We start from the raw sequence: 24,342 nt of genomic DNA on the forward strand, positions 1-24,342 counted from the left end.
ACTGGGAGTGTCGGCCTGGGTTATGCGCTCAAGTCTCTCGAGTGAGACTTGAACCCACAACCTTCTGACTCAGGAGAGAGTGCTGCCCACTAAGCCATGGTCAACACCTCCCAGACTATTTGATGATCTAGCTCAGAATATTTCCAAGATGAGGGAGCCCTCACTGCCGACCAAGGCTCGAGTTACCCAGCAAAATTATGGCTCATCACTTACTTTCATGGCAATACATGCCGGTAAACCCTCGATCGCAGGCACAGGAGAAATTCCCACCAGGCTGGCTGATGCACTTGCCGCGAGGACCGCAGACATTGGATGATATAAAACGGATGCCACCCTGGCTGGTGTTGCTAGATATTGCCACAGTACAGCTGTCAATAACTGTAAAGAGGGCACAAGAAATGTTACCAACAGAAAAATGTCACAGTCCTCAAACCCACCACCTCCCCACAGCCCTCAAACCCACCCACCTTCTCACCGTATCCCTCAACCTCGCACAAATTGCAGCGAGTCGTTAGGATCTGGAATGCGCTGCCTGAAAGGGGGGTGGAAGCAGAAGCAACTTTCAAAAGGGAGTTGGAATATTTGGAAATGGAAAAATTTGCAGGGTTATGGGGAAAGTGCAGGGGAGCAGGACTAATTGGATAGCACTTTCAAAGAGCTGGCACAGGCAGGATGGGCCGAATGGTCTTCTCTGCTGCATCATTCTATGATTCTAAGCCCATCTATCCACCACCTCACCATATCCCTCAATCCCACCTATCCACCTTCTCACCATATCACTCAACCCCACCTACCCACCATATTACTCAAACCCATCCAATGCCCTTTGCCCCCATTTATACAGTCCACTTCAAAGCCCTTCCCTGATAGATTTAGGGAGTAAGTTATCCCCCTTTGGGTGCTCCTTCCAACTTCCCTTCTTACTCCTAACTCCCTAAACTTTACCTCGTGTTCTCTGGGATTTGAACCATTAACAGATTTCGTTGGATCAATTTAGTCAATTGCCTAACGTAACCGCAATTAGGTCAAATGGAAATCACTTTTGCAAAAAATTTCCTCAACTTAAAATCCTAATACTCAAGACTCATGTGCCCATTGGTTTCCCTTGTACCCTCACCTCAATTAGCGTACAGTCTTGCGTGGGATTGAAAGCTCATACCAAAGCTAGGATTAGTTTGCTCCCAAATGTGCTGTCAGCTGTAGCAACAATCACTTCACACATCATGAGAAACAAAATGCCACCCCAGGATGGCCCTAATTACTCGCCTGCCCTTACAAGCAGAATCTCCAGTCATTTGGGCACCAAAACCGTTTTGAAGCATCTGGATCTGTCGGGAGTAGATGTGTTTGGAAGGCGAGGTCCTTTTATATTGATCACAGTGGAGTACAACAGGCTCATGCCACTGCCGACACCACGTTATTTCACAAAGAGGCCAAAGTCAGCGCCTCCGGCAGCATCTGGGACCCAACTTTTTTCTCCCCTTTTTTTTTTTGAGGGTCGTGAGAACAAAAGGTCAGAAGTATTGAAACACGGGGGTCTCTGCCTGTCGATGGACAGGGGAGGGGAGGGGAAGGGCGTGGCACAGCTACAGTAAAGAGAGCGCCACTCAGAGTTTGCAGGTCTCCACTCTCCTGGAGCACCAGCACCTTTCACGAGCTCAGAAGGTCCCAAAGCGCTTTACAGCCAATGAAGTACTTTTTGAAGTGTAGTCACTGTTATAGGAAAAAGGTGGTAGCCAATTTGCACACAGCAAGATCCAACAAACACCAATGTGATAAATAACCAGAATCTGTTTTTTTGTTTTTAGTGGTGTTGGTTGAGGGATAAATATTAGCCTATACAGAAGTCCCCTCTCCTCCTCTTCAAAATAGTGCCATGGGATCTTTTATGTCCACCTGAGCGCAGACGGGGCTTCGGTTTAACGTCTCATTCGAAAGACGGTACCTCCGGCAGTGCTGCATTGGGAGCGGTGGCCTGGATTATGTGCTCAAGTCTGGAGTGGGACTCAAACCCACGACCTACTGACTCAGGAGAGGGAGAGGGAGAACTGAGCCACGGCTGACAGATGTATCTACGTGGAGTGACACAGTGGTTAACAGCTACCTCGACAGGGAGTGTTTCTGCAGTGGTCCTTCAGAAGTGAGCAGTTCTTGCCCTCGTAGTCCTCGGGACATGCGCAGTAGTAATCTTCACCAAGAACATAGCACTTGGCTTTACTCTGGCATGGGTTGGGGTCGCAGTAATTGATCTTTCTCTGCAACAGAGGGAGCAAAAGTGCGTCGTAAGATTAAGCAGAGCAATGGTACTGTACAGTGGAACACACCAAAGTCCCGTCTCTCTCTCTCATCCCCTTCATCCCACGATTCCACCCAAGTTGTCAACCTGTTACTTTAGTTGTGACAATAGTTGATGCTCCTCTGAAATTCCACACCCCCTCAACAAAGTCAAAGTAGACCATCCCACACACTGCTGCCCCTCCCTGCACTGAAATCAAGACTCGTCACACCTTTCTCTACTCTAGCTTATTCTCAGGACTTCTAAACCATGAACCTCCTTCACTCCCTCAGTCCTTCCTACTTGATAAATACTTGAAGGGAAAAAATTTGCAGTGCTATGGGAATGGGACTAACTGGATTGTTCCTACAAGAAGCCGGCACGGGCACAGTGGGCCGAATGGCCTACTTCTGTGCTGTAACCATTCTATGATTCCTACAATCTACAGGTCTTAAAGACCCAAACTTGACTTCGTCTAATTACTGATTCCTGCTTTACTCCAACTTCCATTCAACCCTGGTGGCTGCCCTACACCAGCTTGAATCTTCCACCGTAGTTCCTCAAAACAAGAATCAGACACCAGGTACAGAGTACACAAAAAACAGAAACAGCATGATTATGGCACCCAATCATACCCTTCCCCATTAAAATCAGCAACTGTTAAATTGCAAATTTATTGAATATATAGCTTGGGGGAGGGGACAGAGGAGAGGCAGGGATTAGATACAAGAATTCTGCTTTCTTCTAGTCCCACCAGAACAGACACTGAGTAGATTAATTCTCAACAGCTGTTAAGAAAAGCCCTTGAAAGCTGTACTGATAAGTGGGATAATCATGTATAAGGTGATTCACTGCATCAAGACTAATTGGTACACTTAAGACACCCAAGGCTAGTAATATCAATAAGCTGTTATTGAAGAAAACAAATTGACCGAAGAGAGGCCAAGTAGATAGAAAAATATCTGGGCTGGGTGGTACCATCCTGTTGGCAGCAGGTATAGAATCATACAGCACAGAAACAGGCCATTGGTCCATGCAGTGTTTACTCTCCACAGGAGCCTCCTCCCTCCCTATTTCATCTAACTATCAGCAAATCCTTCTATTCCTTTCTCCCTTGTGTTTATCTAGCAACCACTTAAATGAATCTATGCTAGCTGCCTCAACTACTCCTTGTGGTGGTGAGTTTCACATTCTAACCACTCTCTGGGTAAAGAAGTTTCTCCTGAATTCTTTATTGGATTTATTAGCGACTATCTTACATTTATGGCCCCTAGTTCTGGTCTCCCCTGCAAATGGAAACATCATCTCCATATCTACCTGATCAAACCCTTTCAGAATCTTAAAGACCTCCATCAGGTCACCCCTCGGTCTCCTCTTTTCCAGAGAAACAGCCCCAGCCTGCACAATCTTTCCTGATAGGTATAACCCCTCAGTTCTGGTATCATCCTTGTGAATCTTTTTTGCACCTTCTCCAGTGCCTCTATAATTTTATAATATGGAGACCAGAACTGCTCACAGTACTCCTAGTGTGGTCTAACCAAGGTTCTATACAAGTTTAACATAACTTCTCTGCTTTTCAATTCTATCCCTATAGAATGTGACTACATTCTGCTGCTACTGCGGTTAGATGGAAGTAAGCTGTCTAGGAGTCAGTGGTGGTGGTTATCCAGACTTTAGATCAGTCAGGTCACCCTCATGTGAAGATTTCCTCCAGTGCTTGGTTTGCTTTTTTTAAACAAAAAAATGGCCTTATTAACCTGCATCGCTACTTTTAGTGATTTGTGTATCTGCACCCCTAGATCCCTCTGCTTGACCACCCCATTCCCCTACGCTTACTTCTCTTATCTGTTCTAGTTCATTTCCCATTACTAGATCCAGCAGTACTTCCTCTCTTGTTGGGCTTTTTACAAATTGGGTAAGAACGAAGTCCTGCACACATTGTAAATGGTTCCAGGGATGAGACTTTAGTTATATGGATAGACTGGAAAAGCTGGGATTGTTCTCCTTAGAGCAGAGAAGGTTGAGAGGAGATTTGATAGAAGTGTTCATTTGTGGAAGGATCGAGAACCAAAAGACACAGATTTTAGGTGATTGGCAAAAGATCCAAAGACGACGTGAGGAAAATTTTTTTACATAGCGAGTTATGATCTGGAATGCGCTGCCTGAAAGGGCGATGGAAGCAGATTCAATTGTGGCTTTCAAAAAGGAATTGGATAAATACTTGAAGGGAAAAAATGTGCAGGGCTATGGGGCTAACTGGATTGCTCTTACAAAGCCAGCATGGGCTCGAAGGGCTGAATGGCCTCCTTCTATGCTGTAACCATTCTATGATTAGGTGGTCTGTAGTAAACCCCTATTAGCGTGATCGATCTCTTATCTTTTGTTTCTATCCTCCTGTTAGTTATGATCCTTTTTTCCACTGCCATTATGTTATCACTAATTAGTACAGCTACTACACCACCCTCCTTCCTTCCCTATCCTTTCTGATTATGTCATAGTCTGCAATATTTGGTTGTAGTCCTGTTCTTCCTACTATATCTGGTTCCTTGCTGCAGATTATTGCCTCCAGTTCCCCCGTTTTATTTTGGATGCTGTGTACATTGCTGTGTACAGGCAGTTTAATTCATGTTTAATAATTGTTCCTTTTACTATATTTTTAAACAGTCCTTTTATTCTTCTGCTTCATAACTATTTGTTTCTTGACTGTTTATGTTGTCTTTATTCCTTACCCTGGTCTGACCTTTACACTCGGCCCGTTTCTTTTATAATTAAACTTTGGTTATTGCTACCAGACCCCTCCTCCACCTTGCTAGTTTAAAGTCTTATGCAGCCCCCTATATATCCTTTCTAATTAGTCCCACTCCCTCCTGCTCTTTCCCCACATCCCTGCAAATTTTTCCTTTTCAAGTATTTATCCAATTCCCTTTTGAAAGTTACTACTGAATTTGCTTCCACCATCCTTTCAGGCAGCACACTCCAGATTATAACTTGCTGCGTGAAAATATTTCTCCTCATCTCCCCTCTGGTTCTTTTGCCAATTATCTTAAATCTGTCTCCTCTGGTTACTGAGCCCTCCTGCCAGTGGAAACAGCATAAGTGGAATTGCCATCAGTAAAGAGAGCTCCCCGCCCAGGGCAGCAGCGGGCTTGGGGTGAAGAGAAGGGGCAGAGTCTTGGACGGTTTAGCTGTAGTCATACCAAAGGGCTTAGTTCGGGCAGCAGAGAGGACGGTGGAGAGACATGCTTAGCAACACCCCCCCCCGCCCCCCCCTCACCCCGCCCTATTACCCACTATGCTGCAGAGGCCAGGACCTGCCCTACTGAAACACACATGAAGAACTGAAGATGTTCCATCTCCACATTGCCTTTGAGCACTTCCAGACAGGCTATTTCTGCACAACACTGGTGGAAGTCTGAGGCCTAGGAGCAGGTCATCTGCCTGCTGGGCCAGGAGAAAAAAAGACAAATTGGCTTTTACTTATGTTCAGGTTCATCGAGAGGCTTCAAGCGTTATTTTTGTACCGCTGTGGGAGCAAGCTATCACACTGAAGCCACTTGGAGCATTTAAATCAATGGCAAGGACTGCAGCCCAGATGACACAAGACCCTCTCACCCCCATCAAACAAAACAGTGGATCTTTGCTGTGGTCGGTCATAGAACCATAGAATTTTAAGCACAGGTGGTGGTAATTTGGCCCATCGTGTTCGTCCTGGCTCTCTAAAAGAGCTCTCCACTTACTCCCATCCCCTTTCTCCATACTCTAACATTTTTCTTTGACATATTTATCAGCTTCCCCTTTAAAAGCTATTGTGGATTTTGCTTCCCTCATTGTTTCTGGTTGGGCGTTCCATGTCCTAACAACCCTGTGCGTAACAAATTTACCCCCAACTTCTCTTGGCGAGGATCTTAAATTTATTCCCATACTTACCAACCAGTGGAAAGTTTCCCCTCCAATTTACCCCATTTTGAACTCCATCATTTCTCCTTCACTTTTTTTCCTTCTAATAAAAAGAACCCTCAGTTTCTCCTCATAACTAAAGCCTCTCATCCCAGGATCATCTACTGGTGCCTCTCCTTGGCCTTGACCCTGACCCTGACGTCGTCCCTAAATGGCAGAGGCTGGACAGGTTGCATTTGCCAAGTGCACTGGCCGGCGTGAGACCTACTCGTCAGGGTAATTGCCAGAGTTACTGTGTTACTTTCAAAACCCCAAGAAAACACTGCCATTTCACTCAAACTGAAAACCCATGAAAGTCACAGACTCACGCAGAAACATCCCCACTGAAGGAAATACACTAAAGTGACAATTTGTTTATAGACTTAAACTCCATTAGAGAAAAAGGACTTGGCTGTTAAAACAACTGAAGATAAATAAATAAGAGCTGACTCTTAGATCTCACGTATCAGAGCGCTGCATTCATTTCCTCCTCCTCAGTGCAAGCTTCCCTTCCCCTACTGAATCACAGATCAGAGGCTGGCACTTTTAAGGGTCTGGGAAGGGTGGTATGCATTTCCTGTAATCACCAGATAGGGCGCCCTGCCAACTCTCGCCACCGATCTGCTACATCCTAATAATTGCAAAAGCTTCCAGCACACTTGAGTAGCCTTTATCTCCCCTACTTATCAGGGCTGAAGGAATGGTGGGAGGCTGCAGCTCGAGTTTGCAATAACCATTAGTTTGATAAGCTCACTGCGATAATCGCACACTGTAACACAGGGCTCTTTTATGTCCATAGACTGAAGATAGGGGATTTACATATAGCTGCACAAGTATAACGATCGGGAAGGGTGGTGAGAAGCGCGCAGTGAGCGGTCAGATAGAGAACTTACAAAACAGCCATAAATAGACAAATATTCACACGTTTGACCTACACAAATCATAGAAAGGTTACAGCACGGTTAGAGGCCATTTGGCCCATCGAGTCCGTGCCAGCTTTTTGCAAGAGCAATCCAGCTAGTCCCACTCCCCCGCCCTATCACCAAAGCCCTGCAAATATTTTCCTCATGTACTTATCCGGTTCTCTTCTGAAAGCCATGATTGAATCTACCTCCACCACCCCCTCGGGCAGTGTATTCCAGATCATAACCACTCGCCGTGTAAAAAAGTTTTTCCTCATGTCACCTTTGGTTCTTTTGCCAATCACCTTAAATCTATGCCCTCTGGTTCTTGACCCTTCTGACAATGGGAACTGTTTCTCTCTATATACTCTGTCTAGACCCTTCATGATTTTAAATACCTATCAAATCTGCCCTCAATCTTAAGTTCCAAGAAGAACCCCAGCTTTTCCCAATCGATCCACGTAACTGAAGTCCCTCATCCCTGGAATCATTCAAGTAAATCTTTTCTCCACCCTAAGGCCTTCACATCTTTTCTAAAATGCAGTACCCAGAACTGGACACAATACTCCAGTTGTGGGCAAACAGTGTTTTATAAAGGTTAATCATGACTTCCTTGCTTTTGTACTCTATGCCTCTATTTAAAAAGCCCAGGATCCCGTATGCTTTTTAAAATCGCATTCTCAACCTGCCCTGCCACCTTCAACTAATTGTGCACGTATACCCCCAGATCTCTGTTCCTGTACCCCTTTTAGAGTTGTGCCCTCTAGTTTATATTGCCTCTCATTCTTCGGACCGAAATTTATCACTTCGCATTTTTCTGGGTTAAATTTCATCTGCCAAGAGTCTGCCCATTCCACCAGCCTGTCTATATCCTCTTGAAGTCTATCACTATCCTCCTCACTGTTCACTACACTTCCAAGTTTTGTGTCATCTGCAAATTTTGAAATTGTGCCCTGTACACCCAAGTCCAAGTCATTAATATATGAAGAAAAGCAGTAATCCTAGTACCGTCCGCTGGGGAACACCACTGTACACCTCCCTCCAGTCCGAAAAACAACCAGTCACCACTGCTCTGTTACTTAACCAATTCTGTATCCATGCTGCGACTGTCCCCTTTATACCATGGGCTTCAATCTTGATGCCAAGCCTATTGTGCGGCACTTTATCAAATGCCTTTTGAAAGTCCATCTACACCAACCACATTGCCCTCATCTACCTTCTCCATTACCTCATCAATCCACACTTGTCCAAGTGACTGCTAATTCTGTCCTGGATTTGTGTTTCTAAAAGTTTCCCCACCACCGAGGTTAAACTGACTGGCCTGTAGTTGCTGGGTTTATCTTTACATCCTTTTTTGGACAAGGGTGTAACATTTGCAATTCTCCAGTCCTCTGGCACCACCCCTGTATCTAAGGATGTTTGGAAGATTATGGCCAGTACCTCCACAATTTCTACCCTTACTTCCCTCAGCAACTTAGTACCTGGTGACTTATCCACTTTAAGTACAGCTAGCCTTTCTATTACCTCCATCAATTTTTAGCCCATCCAATATCTCAACTACATCTTCCTTTACTGAGACTCTGCATCTGTCTTTACCAAGGAAGTTGCTGCTGCCAAAGTACTCATTTGGTACCTCCGCCATACCCTCTGCCTCCATGAGTAGATCTCCTTTTTGGTCCCCACTCTTCCTCTTACTACCCGTTTACTGTTTATATGCCTATAGAAGACTTTTGGATTCCCTTTTATGTTGGCCGCTAGTCTATTCTCATACTCTCTCTTTGCCCCTCATTTCTTTTTCACTTCCTCTCTGAACTTTCTATATTCAGCCTGGTTCTCATTTGTTTTATCAACCTGGCATCTGTCATATACCCCTTTTCTCTACTTCATCGTACTCTCTATCTCGTGTCATCCAGGGAGCTCTGGCTTTAGTTGCCCCACCTTTCTCCCATATGGGAATGTACCTAGACTGTACCCAAACCATCTCCTCCTTAAAGGCCGCCCATTGTTCAATTAGTTTTGCCTGCCAATCTTTGATTCCAATTTACCCGGGCCAGATCTGTTCACATCCCACTGAAATTGGCCCTCCTCCAATTGAGTATTTTTACACAGCTATTCTAAACCTTATGATACTATGATCGCTGTTCCCTAAATGCTCCCCCCACTGACACTTGCTCCACTTGGCCCACCTCATTCCCCAGAATCAATTCCAGCAATGCCTCCTTCCTCGTTGGGCCAAAAACAATTAGGATAATCTAAGTCACAGAGTGCAGAGTCTCCGCAGTACACGCTCCGTTCACTGTCCAAGCCCTGCACAGAACAGTCTTCAGCAGTAATAAACATCAAGTCTGTGGAGATACGCATTAAATGACCCGATTACGACCGATTCCAGGACCAGCTTCCTCGGCTGCGGACACGATCTTCAACTTTTCTTAATTGAGGATTTTCTCCCCTCCTCTCCTGAAGATGCCGCTCTAGCCGAGGATACAGATACTTTGCCCGAGCAGTCATTCTGCTATTCAATCACAAGCGGCATCACACCCGAGCTTGATACGCCCCCAGCCAACATCCATACACCTGTACTTTCCAAAAGGGTGGGGATGGGGATGGGGAAATGACTGGATAGCACCAAGAGCAGGAACTGTGGCTGACTTTGTTTCCCCTTCCAAGCCCAATTGTATTGCCCCCACCTCACACCACAGATGAGCTAACTCAGCACAGAGCTGGGATCCAACAAAGTGGGAAGCACGGTATGTTGGAGGGGGTAGGCTGCAACAGGGTACAGTGGGGTTCCGCAGGTTCAAACACAAGGTGTCAGTCGCTCCTGTAACATACAGCCATTGCTGTCACCCTAACAAACTAGAGAGATACACAACTTTCCAGACCATTGTCCCTCAGAGGCATCACACACACAATGATCTGCTCCCCACCCCAACCACCCCCGTCAAACATATAGGGCTCACCTCACACAAGGTTCCAGAATAACCCCGCAAGCAGTGACAGTGGAAACCACCGAGCAGGTCCTGGCACTGCCCTCCATTCCAGCACGGTTTGCTCGTACATTCGTTCATTTCAATTTCACAATTTCTGCCAACAAGCCCCCGCGGGCAGACACACTGGTAACCTTGCACACGGTCACGCTGGGAGGTTAAAAAGCAAGAAGAGGTTAAAACGACAGCAGTACAAACTTTTCAGTACCTCTACTCACCCCCCCGCACCCCACACCATTGGCAGATGTGCCTTGAGCTGTCTGGGCTGCACACTCTGGAATTCCCTCCCTTGACCCCTCTCTCCTCTTTTAAGACGCTCCTTAAAACCTACTACTTTGACCAAGCTTTTGGTCACCTGTCCCAACGTCTCCTTCTTTGACTCAATGTCAATTTTGTCAGATAATCGCTCCTGTGAAGCCTCTTGGGACGTTTTACTACGTTAAAGGCGCTATATAAATGCAAGTTGTGTTGTTGAGGGGAGGGAAGGGAAGGGGAGGCTGAACAGCCAATGGCTCCCGGGGGCAGGCGAGAGGCACCCTAGGGGAAGAGCGAGAAAGGGAATGCAAGACACAGAGCGCAAAATGGAGAGACATACAAAGTATGACAAAGACACAGATTGCAGAGACAGAGAACGAGAAAATCAGAATGAGAAAAAAAATAGGAATGGGGAAAGAGCAAGGGAGCCCCCAGGGGGCCAAGGATTTTTCTCCCTCTGGGTCGGACATACCGTGCGCAACAAGTGTCTGGAGAATTCTGCATTTGATGATATACTCGCACATTTTTCTCTACATGGAGCACCCCCTTCCTTTGGGAAACTCCTGCTTTCTCTCAGACACAATGACAGGGGATCCCTGGGAGTGCGTCAGTCTTTGCAGCGGGTTGGAGAACCACGGCACGAGAGGAGCATTTCACAACACACAATTACTCCTGAAGTCAAGTTGAGATATAGCATTCCCCAGAAAAGCCCAAGACACATCTTTGAGTCTTCTGCACATATGGGAAGCAGGCCTTTTTCTGAAAAGGGTGATTTGGGAGGCTATAGTTTAATCTTATTTAGTTACTCTTCACAAGTTAGCTCCACAACTAAACGATACTGAAAAGGAGGTCTAATTCAATCAGCAGCTAGCTGCAAATATTATTTGCATAGAAGGATATGCTGATAGGGTTAGATGAAGTAGGGAGGGAGGAGGCTCGTGTGGAGCATAAACACCGGCACAGACCAGTAGGGCCTGTTTCTGTGCTGTAAATTCTATTTAAAACAATCCGTTTCATACCTTACAAGTTGCTCCATTCTGGCACTGTCCATGGCAGTTATCAACATCTGAAGAGGCAACAAGTCCATAATTACACAAGGCGTAACTTGAAGACACCACATAAGGGCCTGTAATCTGATGCATTGGTTCGAGCTTGTCCTTTCCATTCCCCCTCCCATATATCAAAATCGGACAGGAGCACTCTGACAAAAACACAAGCCTGGCACGCAGACCCAGGTCTACTCGCAACTCGTCTGCAGCTGAATCCTCTCCAGTGAAGGAGGAGCTCGTTTTAATGGAGAGGAGGTTCCCCACTTTCACCGCTGCTATAAACCACAAAATTCCGAATTCAGACATAGCCACAGGACGGTTTTCCGTCTCTCCTGTTTACCCCCCTCCCCTCCTAAAGTGCTGGGGTGCATGGGGGCTCTTCCAGTTCTCCAGGACCTTATCCCTCCCCCCCCAAGCAGCCACTCTCCATGTGCAAGATTAGACGGAGAGTTCAGCAAGTTACTGGACAGTGGAGGCTGTCACACCCGAGCCCAATCCATCCCCGCACTTTAAGGCGGGGATCACTGAGCAGCGATCAAGAGCAGCGATCCTGACCACTCACCTCCTCCTTAACCCATGCAGCACCGCAACTTCTACCTGATTGAAACTCAGACTGAAACCTCCCAAACCCGTGACCCCCAACCTAGAAGAACAAGGGCAGCAGGTGCACGGGATCACCACCTGCACGTTCCCCTCCAAGTCACACGCCACCCCGACTTGGACATATATCAGCCATTCCTTCATTGTTGCTGGTTCAAAATCCTGGAATTCTCGACCTAACAGCACTATGGGAGAACCTTCACCTCACGGACTGCAGCGGTTCAAGAAGGCGGCTCACCACCACCTTCTCAAGGGCAATTAGGGATGGGCAATAAATGCCGGCCTTGCCAGCGACGCCCACATCCCGAGAACGGAGGGCCCTGCTGATCAGTACCACTTCACTCGGTTATTCAGTGACCCATCGGGGAGGGGAATCTATGCTGACTCAAAGCTTCGTTCACGCTCCTCGAAAAATGCTAGCCGATTATTAACGCAACAAAAATGGATCTCATGTACACAAAAATATAAAGGGAATACTGACGGACATCACAGTTCTGTCCAGACCATCCCGGGAGGCAGTCACAGTAATATCCACCAATCAAATTTCTGCAAGAGTAAGAATTAACGCAAGGCTCCACCTCACATTCATTAGCATCTGTGAAAGAAGAGAGATGGAGAGAAAAAGAGGGGAGAGAGAGAGAGGAGAGAGACAAGACTGTCAACAACCACAGCTTAAAAAGCATGCAAGCAGATTAGTTGGAGAAAGGCCCAAACATGTATTCATTAAAAGGATTCCACTTTACCTAGTCACATTTTTTTTTTAAATGAGCTTGAGCAGAGTTATAACTACAGCTTCAGTGGCCAGGTTCAGCACATTTCAGATTGCGACTCCCTTCCTGTTAAGCTTGGTTGACCGTCACTCCTTAATATGCTGTCAGCAGCACCCGTACACAGCTCCGCCTACCGTTGGGGGGTTCAGGAGTGCAAGAGAATGCAAACCTTACACCGCCTCCTTGTACCACAATTGTAGACTCCAAGACCCCCACTGATTACAGTGCAAAGCACAGAATCGAGGCTGGCAGCGCACGAAAGTGAAGGGGTCAGGAAGAGGAGAAAGTATCTGGGCGTAGGGGGTGGGAGATCTCTGCTTGAACCCTGCTGTCTCGGGGACATAGGAACAAGAGGCGGCCATTTGGCCCCTTGAGCCTGTCCTGCCATTCAATTAGATCACGGCTGATCAGTACCTCAATTCCATCTGATGGTTATGGTACCATAACCCTTACCCAACAAAAATCCATCTATCTGTTTCAAAATTTTCAATTGACCCCCAACCTCAACAGCTTTTTTGGAGGGGGAGGGGGGGGGGGGGCGGGGGGGAGAAGTGTTCCAGATTTCCACTGCCCTTTGTGAGAAAAAGTTCTTCCTGACATCGCCTGTGAACGGCTGATCTCCAGCCAAGATCAGCTATCTCAGCATAGACTGGGGCCTTCCCAGCTCACAAGAGCACTTTTACTAAGGGCAGGAGGAACGGAGATTTCCAACTGCAAAAAAACCCTTGGAAATCTTCGGAATAAAATCAGCAAGAGTTAATGCTCCCTGGCCTGGACAAGCTCATTCAGGAGCACAGGTTTCTCCTGTAATGTGCAAACGGCAAGATTCACTCACATCTGCCAGCTTCCTGCCCAAAGGGAACACTCAATTTATTACAGGGTTAGGTGCCTGCTCATGGGTATTAGCACATTCTCCCATCAAGACCATTTTCCAGGTCACCATAGCAGATTATATACATATATTTTCCCCCCATACAGCAATCACCACAATTAAAAACAGGAAACAGAAGTTAGTGAATTTAAGGTTGTAGGAAAGAAATTCAGCACCATCACCAATAGGGCACCAGGCTGAAGCAAAGCCAAGCCCCATCCCTCCTGGGCTCTTTCCCCACCCCTCCATTCACTCTCCCTGCAATCGACGGATTCCAAAGACTTGGAATAATCTTGCAGCAAGGCTCTATGCTCTTAGGAGCAGAAGGAGGCCATTCAGCCCCTCGAGCCTGCTCCGCCATTCAATTAGATGATCTGCACCTCAACTCCGTTTAAACCATCTGTTAAGATTATCATCTGCAGCCATAAGCCCTGCCGGCGAGAGACTCAGTCTATAACCCGTGTATTTACGAGCAGAAACCTGCATGAAGCTTCTTACCCAGCTGGCAGGTCTTCCCAATCCACTGCTGTGGGCAGATGCACTCAAACCCATTAACGCGATCAATACAAGTCCCACCATGTGCACAAGGGTTGGAGACACATTCATTTATATCTGTAGGAGAGAGGGTGAATAATGTAGAAAGTCATTTTAGCATGCAGCATTTCTCGAAATTAGGGAAAATGGCACAATCGGCCTTGATTTTAAGGATCAGATAATGTGCTTCACCGTATCTTCAGTTCATTACTGAGTCACCCACATAGAATCAGAAAGGTTACAACACTAAAGGAGGCCATTGGGCCCATCGAGTCCATGGCAGCTCTTTGCAAGAGCAATCCATCTAGTCCCACTCCCTCGCCCTACCCTGCAAATTTTTTCCCTCCAAGTACTTATCCAATTCCCTTTTGAAAGCCACGACTGAATCTGCCTCCACCACCCCCTCAGGCAGTGCATTCCAGATCATAACCACTCGCTGTATAAAAAAGCTTTTCCTCACGTCGTCTTTGGTTCTTTTGTCAATCACCTTAAATCTATGTCCACTGGTTCTTGACCCTTTCGCCAATGGGAACAGTTTCTCTCTATCTAGACCCTTCATGATTTTGAATACCTCTATCAAATCTCCCCTTAACCTTCTCTGCTCTAAGGAGAACAACCCCAGCTTCTCTAGTCTATCCACATAACTAAAGTCCCTCATCTCTGGAATCATTCCAGTAAATCTCTTCTGCACCCACTCGAAGGCCTTCACATCCTTCCTAAAGTGCAGTGATCAGAACTGGACACAATACTCCAGTTGTGAACTAACCAGTGTTTTATAAAGGTTCAACATAACCTCCTTGCTTTTATATTCTATGCCTCGATTTATAAAGCTCAGGATCCCATATGCTTTCTTAACCTGCCCTATCATCTTTAGTGATTTGTGTACATATACCCCCAGATCTCTCTATTCCTGCACCCCTTTTAGAATTGTACCTTTAGTTTATATTGCCTCTCTTCATTCTTCCGACCAAAATATATCACTTCACACTTTTCTGCATTAAATTTCATCTGCCACGTGGCTGTCCATTCCACCAGCCTGTCTGCCAGCATCAGTTGTGGCACTCAACGGGCTCAATTTGAGATGTTAAACCAAGGCCTCGTCACCCTTCAGCTCCATGGTATTATTGAAAGAGGAACAGCAAGCGTTCTCCCAATGTCCTGGCCAACATTCCTCCTTTAGCCAACACCGTTGGAAACAAACTGATTCTCCATTGTTGGGATCTTGCTGAGGCAAACTTGGCAGCCGAGTTGCACAAACAGTCCACTGCATTTCAAAAATGATTAATTGTAGGCAAAAGTGCTTTGGGACATTTGAGGGATCCGATAAAGTACTATATAAATGCAAGTCTTTCCTTTTTCATTTCTTCATACAGTTACAATTCTGTATTGCGTAGGTCATTTAATAGAAAAAAGTTAAAGAGCAAGACTTTCCCCCTTTTCCAATGTATTATTCCCAACCTCATCTCACCTTCTTAGGTTGCCTTGAACCTCACACCAACCGTGGCCATAAGTTATTCAGAGGGGGTCTGTCCATGCAACTCTGACGCCAACTATTAGGAGTGTAAGAGCAGCCGGTGGTGGGGGGGGGGGGGCGGGGGAGAGAAAGACAACCTCCTCTCAATGAAAAGGTAGCTGCCCACTGCTGGGCATTTTGGCCAAAGTCACCAGACACCACCCACAACTGGGTGCTCATGTGATGGATGTCAATGCTTCCACAGGAAACACTCACTGGGCAGATCAAACTTTCCAACATGTCCAACTGTGAGAATGCAACCATTGTGTTGTGGCAATAAAAAGCTTCCAGAAGTCAACTCATTACAAACCAACATGCAAGACGTGATTTCCTGCTCCTCCTTTATTGAAGTGCTCCCTCCATCCCTCATTAATCAAAATCAGTATATCATCACTGGCAATTAGAGGGTGAGCGGACAGACAAGTACTGGTTGCCTCATTGAGGGGGACTACAGCGCTTGGGGGCTGAATTATTAGTAGCCAATCATCAGGCCCTAGGATGGCACCTTTCAAAGTAACAGCCAAAGAGGCATGACGACTCTCAAACCTCTGCTTACGCTTCTTTAAATGAGGTACGTGGAAATGCACAACAGTATCCTGGGATCGACTAGTCCTTCATTTTCCTGCACTCCACCCCCCCAAATCTGGCCATTTGCCCTTGCTCAGATTGGAATGGGGAGTGGAGAACCAAGCGTGTGCCCACCACCCCGAGATAGTGCCCACTGACTCAAACAAGAGTGCCATCGTACCACCCTGGCTACAGGCTATTCTTTCAGAATCTGTACCTCTTCAACACTCTACAGCGCAAGGGAGCAGAACGTACGAAGTTGAAATGTTCTATTCAGCATAGCTCCCTCAGGATTCCCAACTCCCCGGTATCCAGTGGAGCTGCAGGGAACTCATAACTCCCCTGCTGCTGTCCAGTGTGCTCTGGAGTTGGTGACCTCTTGGCGCTGTCCAAAGGAGGCCCCTTGCACAGTCAGTCTCAGCATCTCATGTAGTTCCCCATTGTCAGCAACACTCTCCAATTGTAACTAATATCCCACAGATAATTCATGGTCCTTTCACAAACCAAAAGCTTTAAAAAAAAGGATACTAATGGGGAGGCTTTTCAAGGGTGATGATCACAGAATAAATGTTTTTCTTTAGGGGAATTAATGGATGACAGATTGCCTCAGGTAACCTAATCTGGCACAGCAGTTATTATCATTGCTGTGTATTGGGTAAAATCTACATAGGAATTAAACAAATACGGAGAGGTCAGTGGATGCACAAACTCATTTTGAACCTTCCGGCCTCCGAATAATTCTCATTTCATACCCAGCTTACCACACCCATTACAGACTGAAACCATTGTAACCTACCAATGGCACAGGTCATCCCGTTCCAACCCGACGGACAATGACACTCGAAGCCAGATGGGATCTCGTGACAGGTCCCTCCATTTGCACATGGGTTGGATACACAAGCATGTTCGGCTGAAAACAAAGGTCAGAGAGGCAGAATTACAGAGTGAAACTCAGAAGCATGGATAAACCAAAGCCACGTCAAACCCATGAGTAACAGAGAACATTTTCCCTGATTCTGATTGATGCTGCCTTCCCAATAAAGGATGCTTATGACCTAAAACCCAGAAGTCACGTTATACAGGAACAGTTGCAACAGTGAGGAACTCTAGGTCCAATGTTGAGTTAGAGGATAGAATGTAAGGTCTGACTCTGGGCCTGCCCATTTAATATGGAAATTACAGCACAATAGGCGGCTATGTGTTACCTCTTCAACAAGATCTCTTCTAACCCCATTTCCTTATCCTCACTGTTCTATATTTTTCCTTTTCAGATACTTACCTAATTCCATTTTAAACCAGGAACAGGAGTAGGTCATTAAGCCCCTCGAGCCTGTTCCGCCATCAATTAGATCATGGCTGATCTGTATCTTAACTCCATTTACCCACTGTTGTTTCATATCCCTTAATACCCTTACCCAAAAATCTAATGATCCAAGTTTTGAAATCAATCTCTACCCACAATCACCCCTTGTAGTAAAGCATTCCATGTTCTAATGACTCAACATATTTCTTGTAACTTTCCCTTTGTTGTTCTGACAATAACCCCAAGTCTGTTTCTCTCCCCCTACATTGGATAAATGCACCATCTGATGTGGTAGCAAACCATACAGGTTAGTAAGATCCCAGTTTCAATCTTTCCATCTGTAATGCTCCAGCTGCTATACCCTATACGGTAGTGCTGGGTGGGCTGCAATTTCCCTGAGCATCTCATGGTTTTTGGGGGGAGGTGGGGTGGGGGAAAAGGAGAAAAATCAGAGACATCCTGCTCCCGATCACTCATCACGTTTGCTGGAAAATGTGTGGGGACAACAGGATCAGACATGCCTGCAAAGCATCTCTCTCTCTCCCCTTCCCCCTCTACTACAAAAAAAAGTGCTGTCACTTAGCCTGCCAATACCATACTGTCTTGCTCACACACAAAGAACCACCTCTGGATAAGTCACCTTACAAAAACTAACCGACTCACTATATATAGGAGAGGTATCCATGTAGCTACGGTACATTGCACACTTACCAACGTGACAGGTCTCGCCAGAATATCCTTCAGGACAGACGCACTGGTATAAGTCAGGCTCTGTGTTCATACAGGTCCCTCCATTGATGCAGGGATGGTGTGTCCCACAGTAATTCAAATCTTCAGGAAATCATTTAAAAAAAAAACTGGTTTGAGTTAAAGGGTTGGACACAAAAGCCATGCGCACAACAGGGCCCCGAGGCCGAGATACCAGACATCCAGCTGGGTTTGTGAACAAGTTAAGACCTGCCATTGATCCAGGGCAACCTGGGCTCAATCAATCAGCCAGCCATAGTTCAATCTTCACAAGGACTAAATAGTGTTCATTTTAAACTGTCCTTTGACAAACCAAACCCATCCTTAAATGCTGCGTCACTATTACAGCAGGCGTCACATCACACTGGAACCTCAACCACAGGAACCTAAACCTGGAGAAAAGTCGTCAAGATTCTAAGGGATACAAACAGACGACCTCTAATAAGCTGTTCAGCAACCACAAACTGCAACTAGGAGACACAGACTCAAACACAGAAGAGTAACAGACAGGTTAGGTTTAACTATTTGACATGGAGGTTGGGGAATGTGTGGAACAGACTGGCCAGCAACAGTGTTGGCACATCCAAGGAGCTGAACAGATTTTTGACAAAAGAAGCATTTGAGGGATACAAGAGATAATAGTAGAGAACGTGATTTTATGCATTGTGGAACGAATAAGACGGACCCCATGGCCATTCCTACAGCGTACGCTCACAGTTCCCCAGGTGGCAAGCATGATCTTGTGGGGAAACTGTAAACAGGGAAAAGGGCAAAAATATATAATTTAAGATAGAGTCCATCTTGAGCCATTCCTTCACACCTCCTGGCAGAGATCAGAACAATCTCTGTGGCATCTTCTTGGTCAGGGAGGTTATGTGAAGGGGAGCTAAAATGATCTAAGTATCAGTACATGAAAAGCTTCAAAACTATTAGCAAGAAAAATTCTGCGGTAAACTGAACTTTATAGGTGCGTGACTGGAGTAGGTAATACAGCATTTTCTCAAAGGCAGGAAACAGATCAGCACTGGAATCTGAATGAGGTGTAATGGTGGGTATGTGAAATTTTCAGTGTATCTTACTGCAGAAGTACAGATTCTACTCTTCAAACTGGTGCTGTCTGGAAATACCACTGGGTTGTAGGACGCTAGAGATGCTGGCGAGCACAGCCCTTTCAGTGGAGGTGGGAGCAACTAGAGACGATGAACTGAAAATATGTCACGACGAAATTAGCTACTGGTACCAACATGCAAATTAACCCTAGGTGACAAAACAACAAATATTACATAGAACGTACAGCACAGAAACAGGCCATTTGGTCCAACTCGTCTATGCTGGTGTTTATGCTCCACCCGAGCCTTCTCCCACCCCTCTCCATCTAACTATCAGCATATCCTTTGGTTCCTTTCTCCCTCCTGTACTTATCTAGCTTCCCCTTAAATGCATCTATGCTATGCGCCTCAACTATTCCTTGTGGTAGCATGTCCCAGATTTACTAGTGACTATCGTATATTTATGGCCCCTAGTTTTGGACAGCAGCACTGTAGAGTGCGCCCCAGAATGTTGACACCAACCCCCCCCCCCCCCCCCCCCCCACCGTTCCCTGTCGTGCCTCATTGTATAATGTATTTTGGTGGGCTCCCTTACCAATGGAATCGCCATATAAAACAGCCCCCCTCCCTGCACCATTTTTTTTTACAGCTCCCTAAGGGAAGGTGTTTGGCACAAACCTTTGTTACAGAGCAGGCCGCCCCAGTTGGTTTCACAGTTGCACTTCCATGGCTCCACGCAAGTCCCGTGGACACAGCCTGGGTATGGGACGCACTCATCACAGAACTGCCCTTGCCATCCGTACAGACACCTGAAAAGATAGGAATCAAATACGATTAATGGTTGGCACACAGAGAAAAATCTAGACAAAAAAGTAGCCTTCAAGCAAGTCATTAACTGCTTAAATGTTCCATGGCTAAGTGGATATCGCTCTCATCTGAGTTAGAAGGTTGTGGGTTCAAGTCCTACTCCAGAGACTTAAGCACAAAATTCAGACGGACACTCCCAGTACAATACTGAGGGAACACCGCAGTGTCGGAGGTGGCGTCTTTCAGATGAGACGTTAAACCGAGGCCCCGTCTGTCCTCTCGGGTGAATGCAAAAGATCCCACGGCACTATTTGAAGAGCAGGGGACTCCAAGACCACGCAGATGGATGGGATGAAGGTACCCTGTCAGTGGGCCACAAGGCTGTGGAGTGAGATTCATTTGAGGAAGGCTTCATCGGGTTCCTAGGCTGCGCAAGGCCACAGTACATAAATAGCGGCCCCACAATCAACAGTAAATAGTCATTTCACCCAGAGATCATAAGGGTGTCGAGTGTGGGTAAAAAGATAGTATCACACTGGTGCTCTAAGACTAGGGCTAGGGAAGAGTAGAGAAAGCACCTCTGTGGCTGGTCATGCTACACCTGACTAAGATGCTTAATAACCTATCACACGAGTACGATAGTGTGGTGGTTGTGTTACTGGACCAGTAATCCAGAGAGCGAGAGTTCAAATCCCACCATGGCAGCTGGATAATTTGAATTCAGTTTTTAAAAATTTGGAAATAAAAAGTAACCATGAAGCTGTCTGATTGTCACAAAAACCCAACTGGTTCATTCATGTCCTTTAGGGAAAGAAACCTACCGTCCTTACCCGCCCGGTCTGGCCTATTTGAGACACCGGTCCCTTATCAACTGCCCATTGAAGTGGCCTAGCAAGTCACTCAGTTGTATCAAAACCGTACACTCACCACACAGACTAACGGTTCAAGGCGGCGGCCCACCACCACCCTCTCAAGGGCAACTAGGGAAGGGCAATAAATGCCGGCCTCGCCAGCAACGCCCACTTCCCCAGAATGAATTAAACTTGGAAGTCGCTGCCAATCAGCTGGAGATGTGAAAAGACTTGCATTTATAGAGAACCTTTCACAACATCCCAAAGCACTTCACAGCCAATTAAGTACTTTTTTTTTGAAGCATAGTCACTGTTGTAATGTAGGAAACATGGCAGCCAATTTCCACGCAGCAAGGTCCCACAAACAGCAATGTGATAATGACCAGATAATCTGTTCTAATGATATTGGTTGAGGGATAAATATTGGCCAGGATACTGGGGAGAAGGGAATATACCAGAAATAAAAGATTTTGCATTGCAATTATGAAGTCTTAGCAGGAACTTCAACTCTGCCTGTCACGATCTGTTTACACAACTAAGTTATTTACTGGGTGCTGATCAAGATGTCAACTTCTAAGGGATGGATCACTTTCTATTTCAAGCACCCACTGTTAGCAGAATAAATGCAGTGTAAAGTTCACACTGCTCTGCCCCAATAACATGCCTCAGCCCCAACCTCAGAAGGCGGCATCTGAAACCATGGGTTGGACATTTCTACCTCAAATACCAGCCATCCCGTGGGATGGGTGATAAACTGAGGGCAGATCGACGCTGCACCCACTAGCAATTGAGCCGAGACAGCACAAACTAATTTCACAGAGGATCTCACACAGCCAGGAGACTTCCAAAACTTAGCTGCGTTGATGTTACACAAACCTCTGAATTCGAATGCTTTTCAATGCAAAATAAACCTAAAGTTTTACTTCCCACCCCAAAACTGTTGCTGGAAGTGAAGAGATTATTTTTTTGGTAGCGTGAAGCTAAGACTGTGAGCTCAACATAAAAGGTTCCCCAATTGCGACAATGATCAGCATTTGTAAATCAACAGCAAAAAGCTGAATCCAAACAGGGCATTTTGTTTAAAAATTGGGAGGGTGGGGGGGGTTGGAAGAAGCAGAGTGCAGGAAGAACATGAAGTTACAAGTTTTCCATCTCACTGCATCAAGACCCAAAATGGCTAATCTTTCTACTACAACAACTTGCATTTATATAGTGCCTTTAATCCCAACGTGCTCACAGAAGTGATTATCAGACAAAATTTGGCACAGAGCCACATATTTGGACATGACCAAAAGCTTTATCAAAGAGGTAGGTTTTAAGGAGGGTCTTAAAAGGAGGAGGGGGCAGAGGGGTTTAGGGAGGGAATTCCAGAGTTTAGGGCCTTTAGAGCTGAAGGTTCGGCCGCCAATGGTGAGGCGTTGGAAATCAGGGATGCGCAAGAGGCAGGAATTGGAGGAACACAGATCAAAGGTTGTAGGGCTGGGAGGAGGTTACAGAGATAGGAAGGGGCAAGGCCATGGAGGGATTTGAACACAGGGATGAGAATATTAAATGAGGCATTGCTGGACCAGGTGCCAATGTAGGTCAGCAAGCACAGGGATGACGGGGGGCCAGGACTTGGTGTAAGTTAGGATACGGGCAATATACTTTGAACCCTCTACACTGCTGAAAATTGACCCGTTTGCTCTTGAATGCTTCTAATATGCTGTTAACAATCTCGACACCATAACGTCAAAGAGCAAGTTATTCCATCTTGTGGAGAGACTAGAGAAGCTTAGGTTATTCTCCTTAGCGCAGAGAAGGTTAAGGGGAGATTTAAGAGGTGTTCAAAATTATGAAGGGTTTTGATAGAGTAAATAAGGAGAAACCGTTTCTACTTGCAGGAGGGTCGGTAACCAGAGGACAGATTTAAAGATAATTGGTAAACGAACCAGAGGGGAGTTTAGGCAAAATTTTTATGCAGCGAGTAGTTATGATTTGGAATTCACTGCTTTAAAGGTTGGTGGAAGCAGATTCAATAGTAACTTTCAAAAGAAAATTGGATGAATACTTGAAAAGGAAAAAACTGCAGGGCTATGGAGAAAGAGCAGGGGAGTGGGACTAATTGGATAGCTCTTTCAAAAAGAGTTGGCACAGGTATGAGGGGCCGAATGGCGGCCTTCTGTGCTGCAAGATTCTATCTACATGCTACAAAGAATGAAATACATCCAGAGAGCAGAGTGTTCGTCCAGTTTACACACACTTACTGGCTTGTCAGGGACAGAAGTCGGGGGTATCTGGTGAAAGGTTACTTCATCCATTGTTGCAAGGCAGCAGGCAGTTATTTTTAGGGCTGGCAATGATTGAATTCACAGCTGTCTCACCGTTATTCTGGGGACAAGTTATTTTAAGGCACCTTGCAGAGACCCAAGTCATTGTCTTCCTGACGTGGCGTTATTACAGATTCAGGTTCCAGCCGAAGGGTCTCCACTGGAATCTGGAGTTAAGCCAGCAAGGTTTTGGGGCAGGGGGTTGGTAAGGGAAGAGAGGGTCTGTCCATACTTCACAACTTGTACAAGCAAATCTGCAGGCCTTCCCAGACATAGAGTGGACAGTGTATTTATGGCTCAAACACCGTGCCAGAACACTTCATGGACCAGAGTCTCACACCGGTGTCAGCTTCCCTCTGTTAAAATCATAGAATGGTTGCAGCACAGGAGGGCCATCAAGCCTGTGCCGGCTCTTTGTAAGAGCAATCCAGTTAGTCCCATTCCCCCGCAGCCCTGCAAATTTTTTCCCTTCTCGTATTTATCCAATTCCTTTTTGAAAGCCATGATTGAATCTGCTTCCACCGCCCTTTCAGGCAGCACATTCCAGATCATAACTACTCGCTGTGTAAAAAAAAAAATTTTCCTCGTCGCCTTTGTTTCTTTTGCCAATCACCTTAAATCTGTCCCCTCTGGTTCTCGACCCTTCCGCCAACAGGAACAGTTTCTCTTTATCTAAACCCTTCATGATCTTGAACATTTCTAACAAATCTCCTCAACCTTCTCTGCTCTGAGGAGAACAACCACAGCTTCTCCAGTCTATCCACATAGGTTTCACTATAGTCAGAAGGTTGTGGTTTCAGATGGTATTCAACAACTTGCATTTATATAGCACCTTTAACATAGTAAAACATCCCAAGGCACTTCACAGGAGCATAAACCAGACAAAAATAGACACCGAGCCACACAAGGAGATATTAGGACAGGTGACCAAAAATTTGGTCAGAGGTAGGTTTTAAGAGCATCTTGAGAGGGGCAGAGAGGCAGAGATTTAGGGACGGAATTCCAGAGCTTGGGGCC

The 24,342-nt window shown here is 46.0% G+C and overlaps 1 protein-coding gene across 3 annotated transcripts in view; it reads right to left on the reverse strand.

The window, feature by feature from the left end:
• jag2b (jagged canonical Notch ligand 2b) overlaps window positions 1–24,342 on the reverse strand; it is a 153,805-nt gene that overhangs the window by 29,318 nt on the left and 100,145 nt on the right. For 2 of the 3 annotated variants that reach the window (XM_067992093.1, XM_067992095.1), the window contains 9 exons: window positions 20,037–20,167; window positions 18,274–18,393; window positions 17,056–17,169; window positions 14,144–14,257; window positions 12,486–12,599; window positions 11,375–11,421; window positions 10,074–10,250; window positions 2,105–2,255; window positions 214–378 (listed from right to left, as the gene is read on the reverse strand). In XM_067992093.1, coding sequence (XP_067848194.1) covers window positions 214–378; window positions 2,105–2,255; window positions 10,074–10,250; window positions 11,375–11,421; window positions 12,486–12,599; window positions 14,144–14,257; window positions 17,056–17,169; window positions 18,274–18,393; window positions 20,037–20,167 — 1,133 coding nt within the window. The remainder of the gene's footprint in view (window positions 1–213; window positions 379–2,104; window positions 2,256–10,073; window positions 10,251–11,374; window positions 11,422–12,485; window positions 12,600–14,143; window positions 14,258–17,055; window positions 17,170–18,273; window positions 18,394–20,036; window positions 20,168–24,342) is intronic. The other variant, XM_067992094.1, reaches the window with a different exon arrangement.

This window comes from Heptranchias perlo, chromosome 10, assembly GCF_035084215.1.
Source record: "Heptranchias perlo isolate sHepPer1 chromosome 10, sHepPer1.hap1, whole genome shotgun sequence".
Classification (NCBI taxonomy): Eukaryota; Metazoa; Chordata; class Chondrichthyes; order Hexanchiformes; family Hexanchidae; genus Heptranchias; species Heptranchias perlo.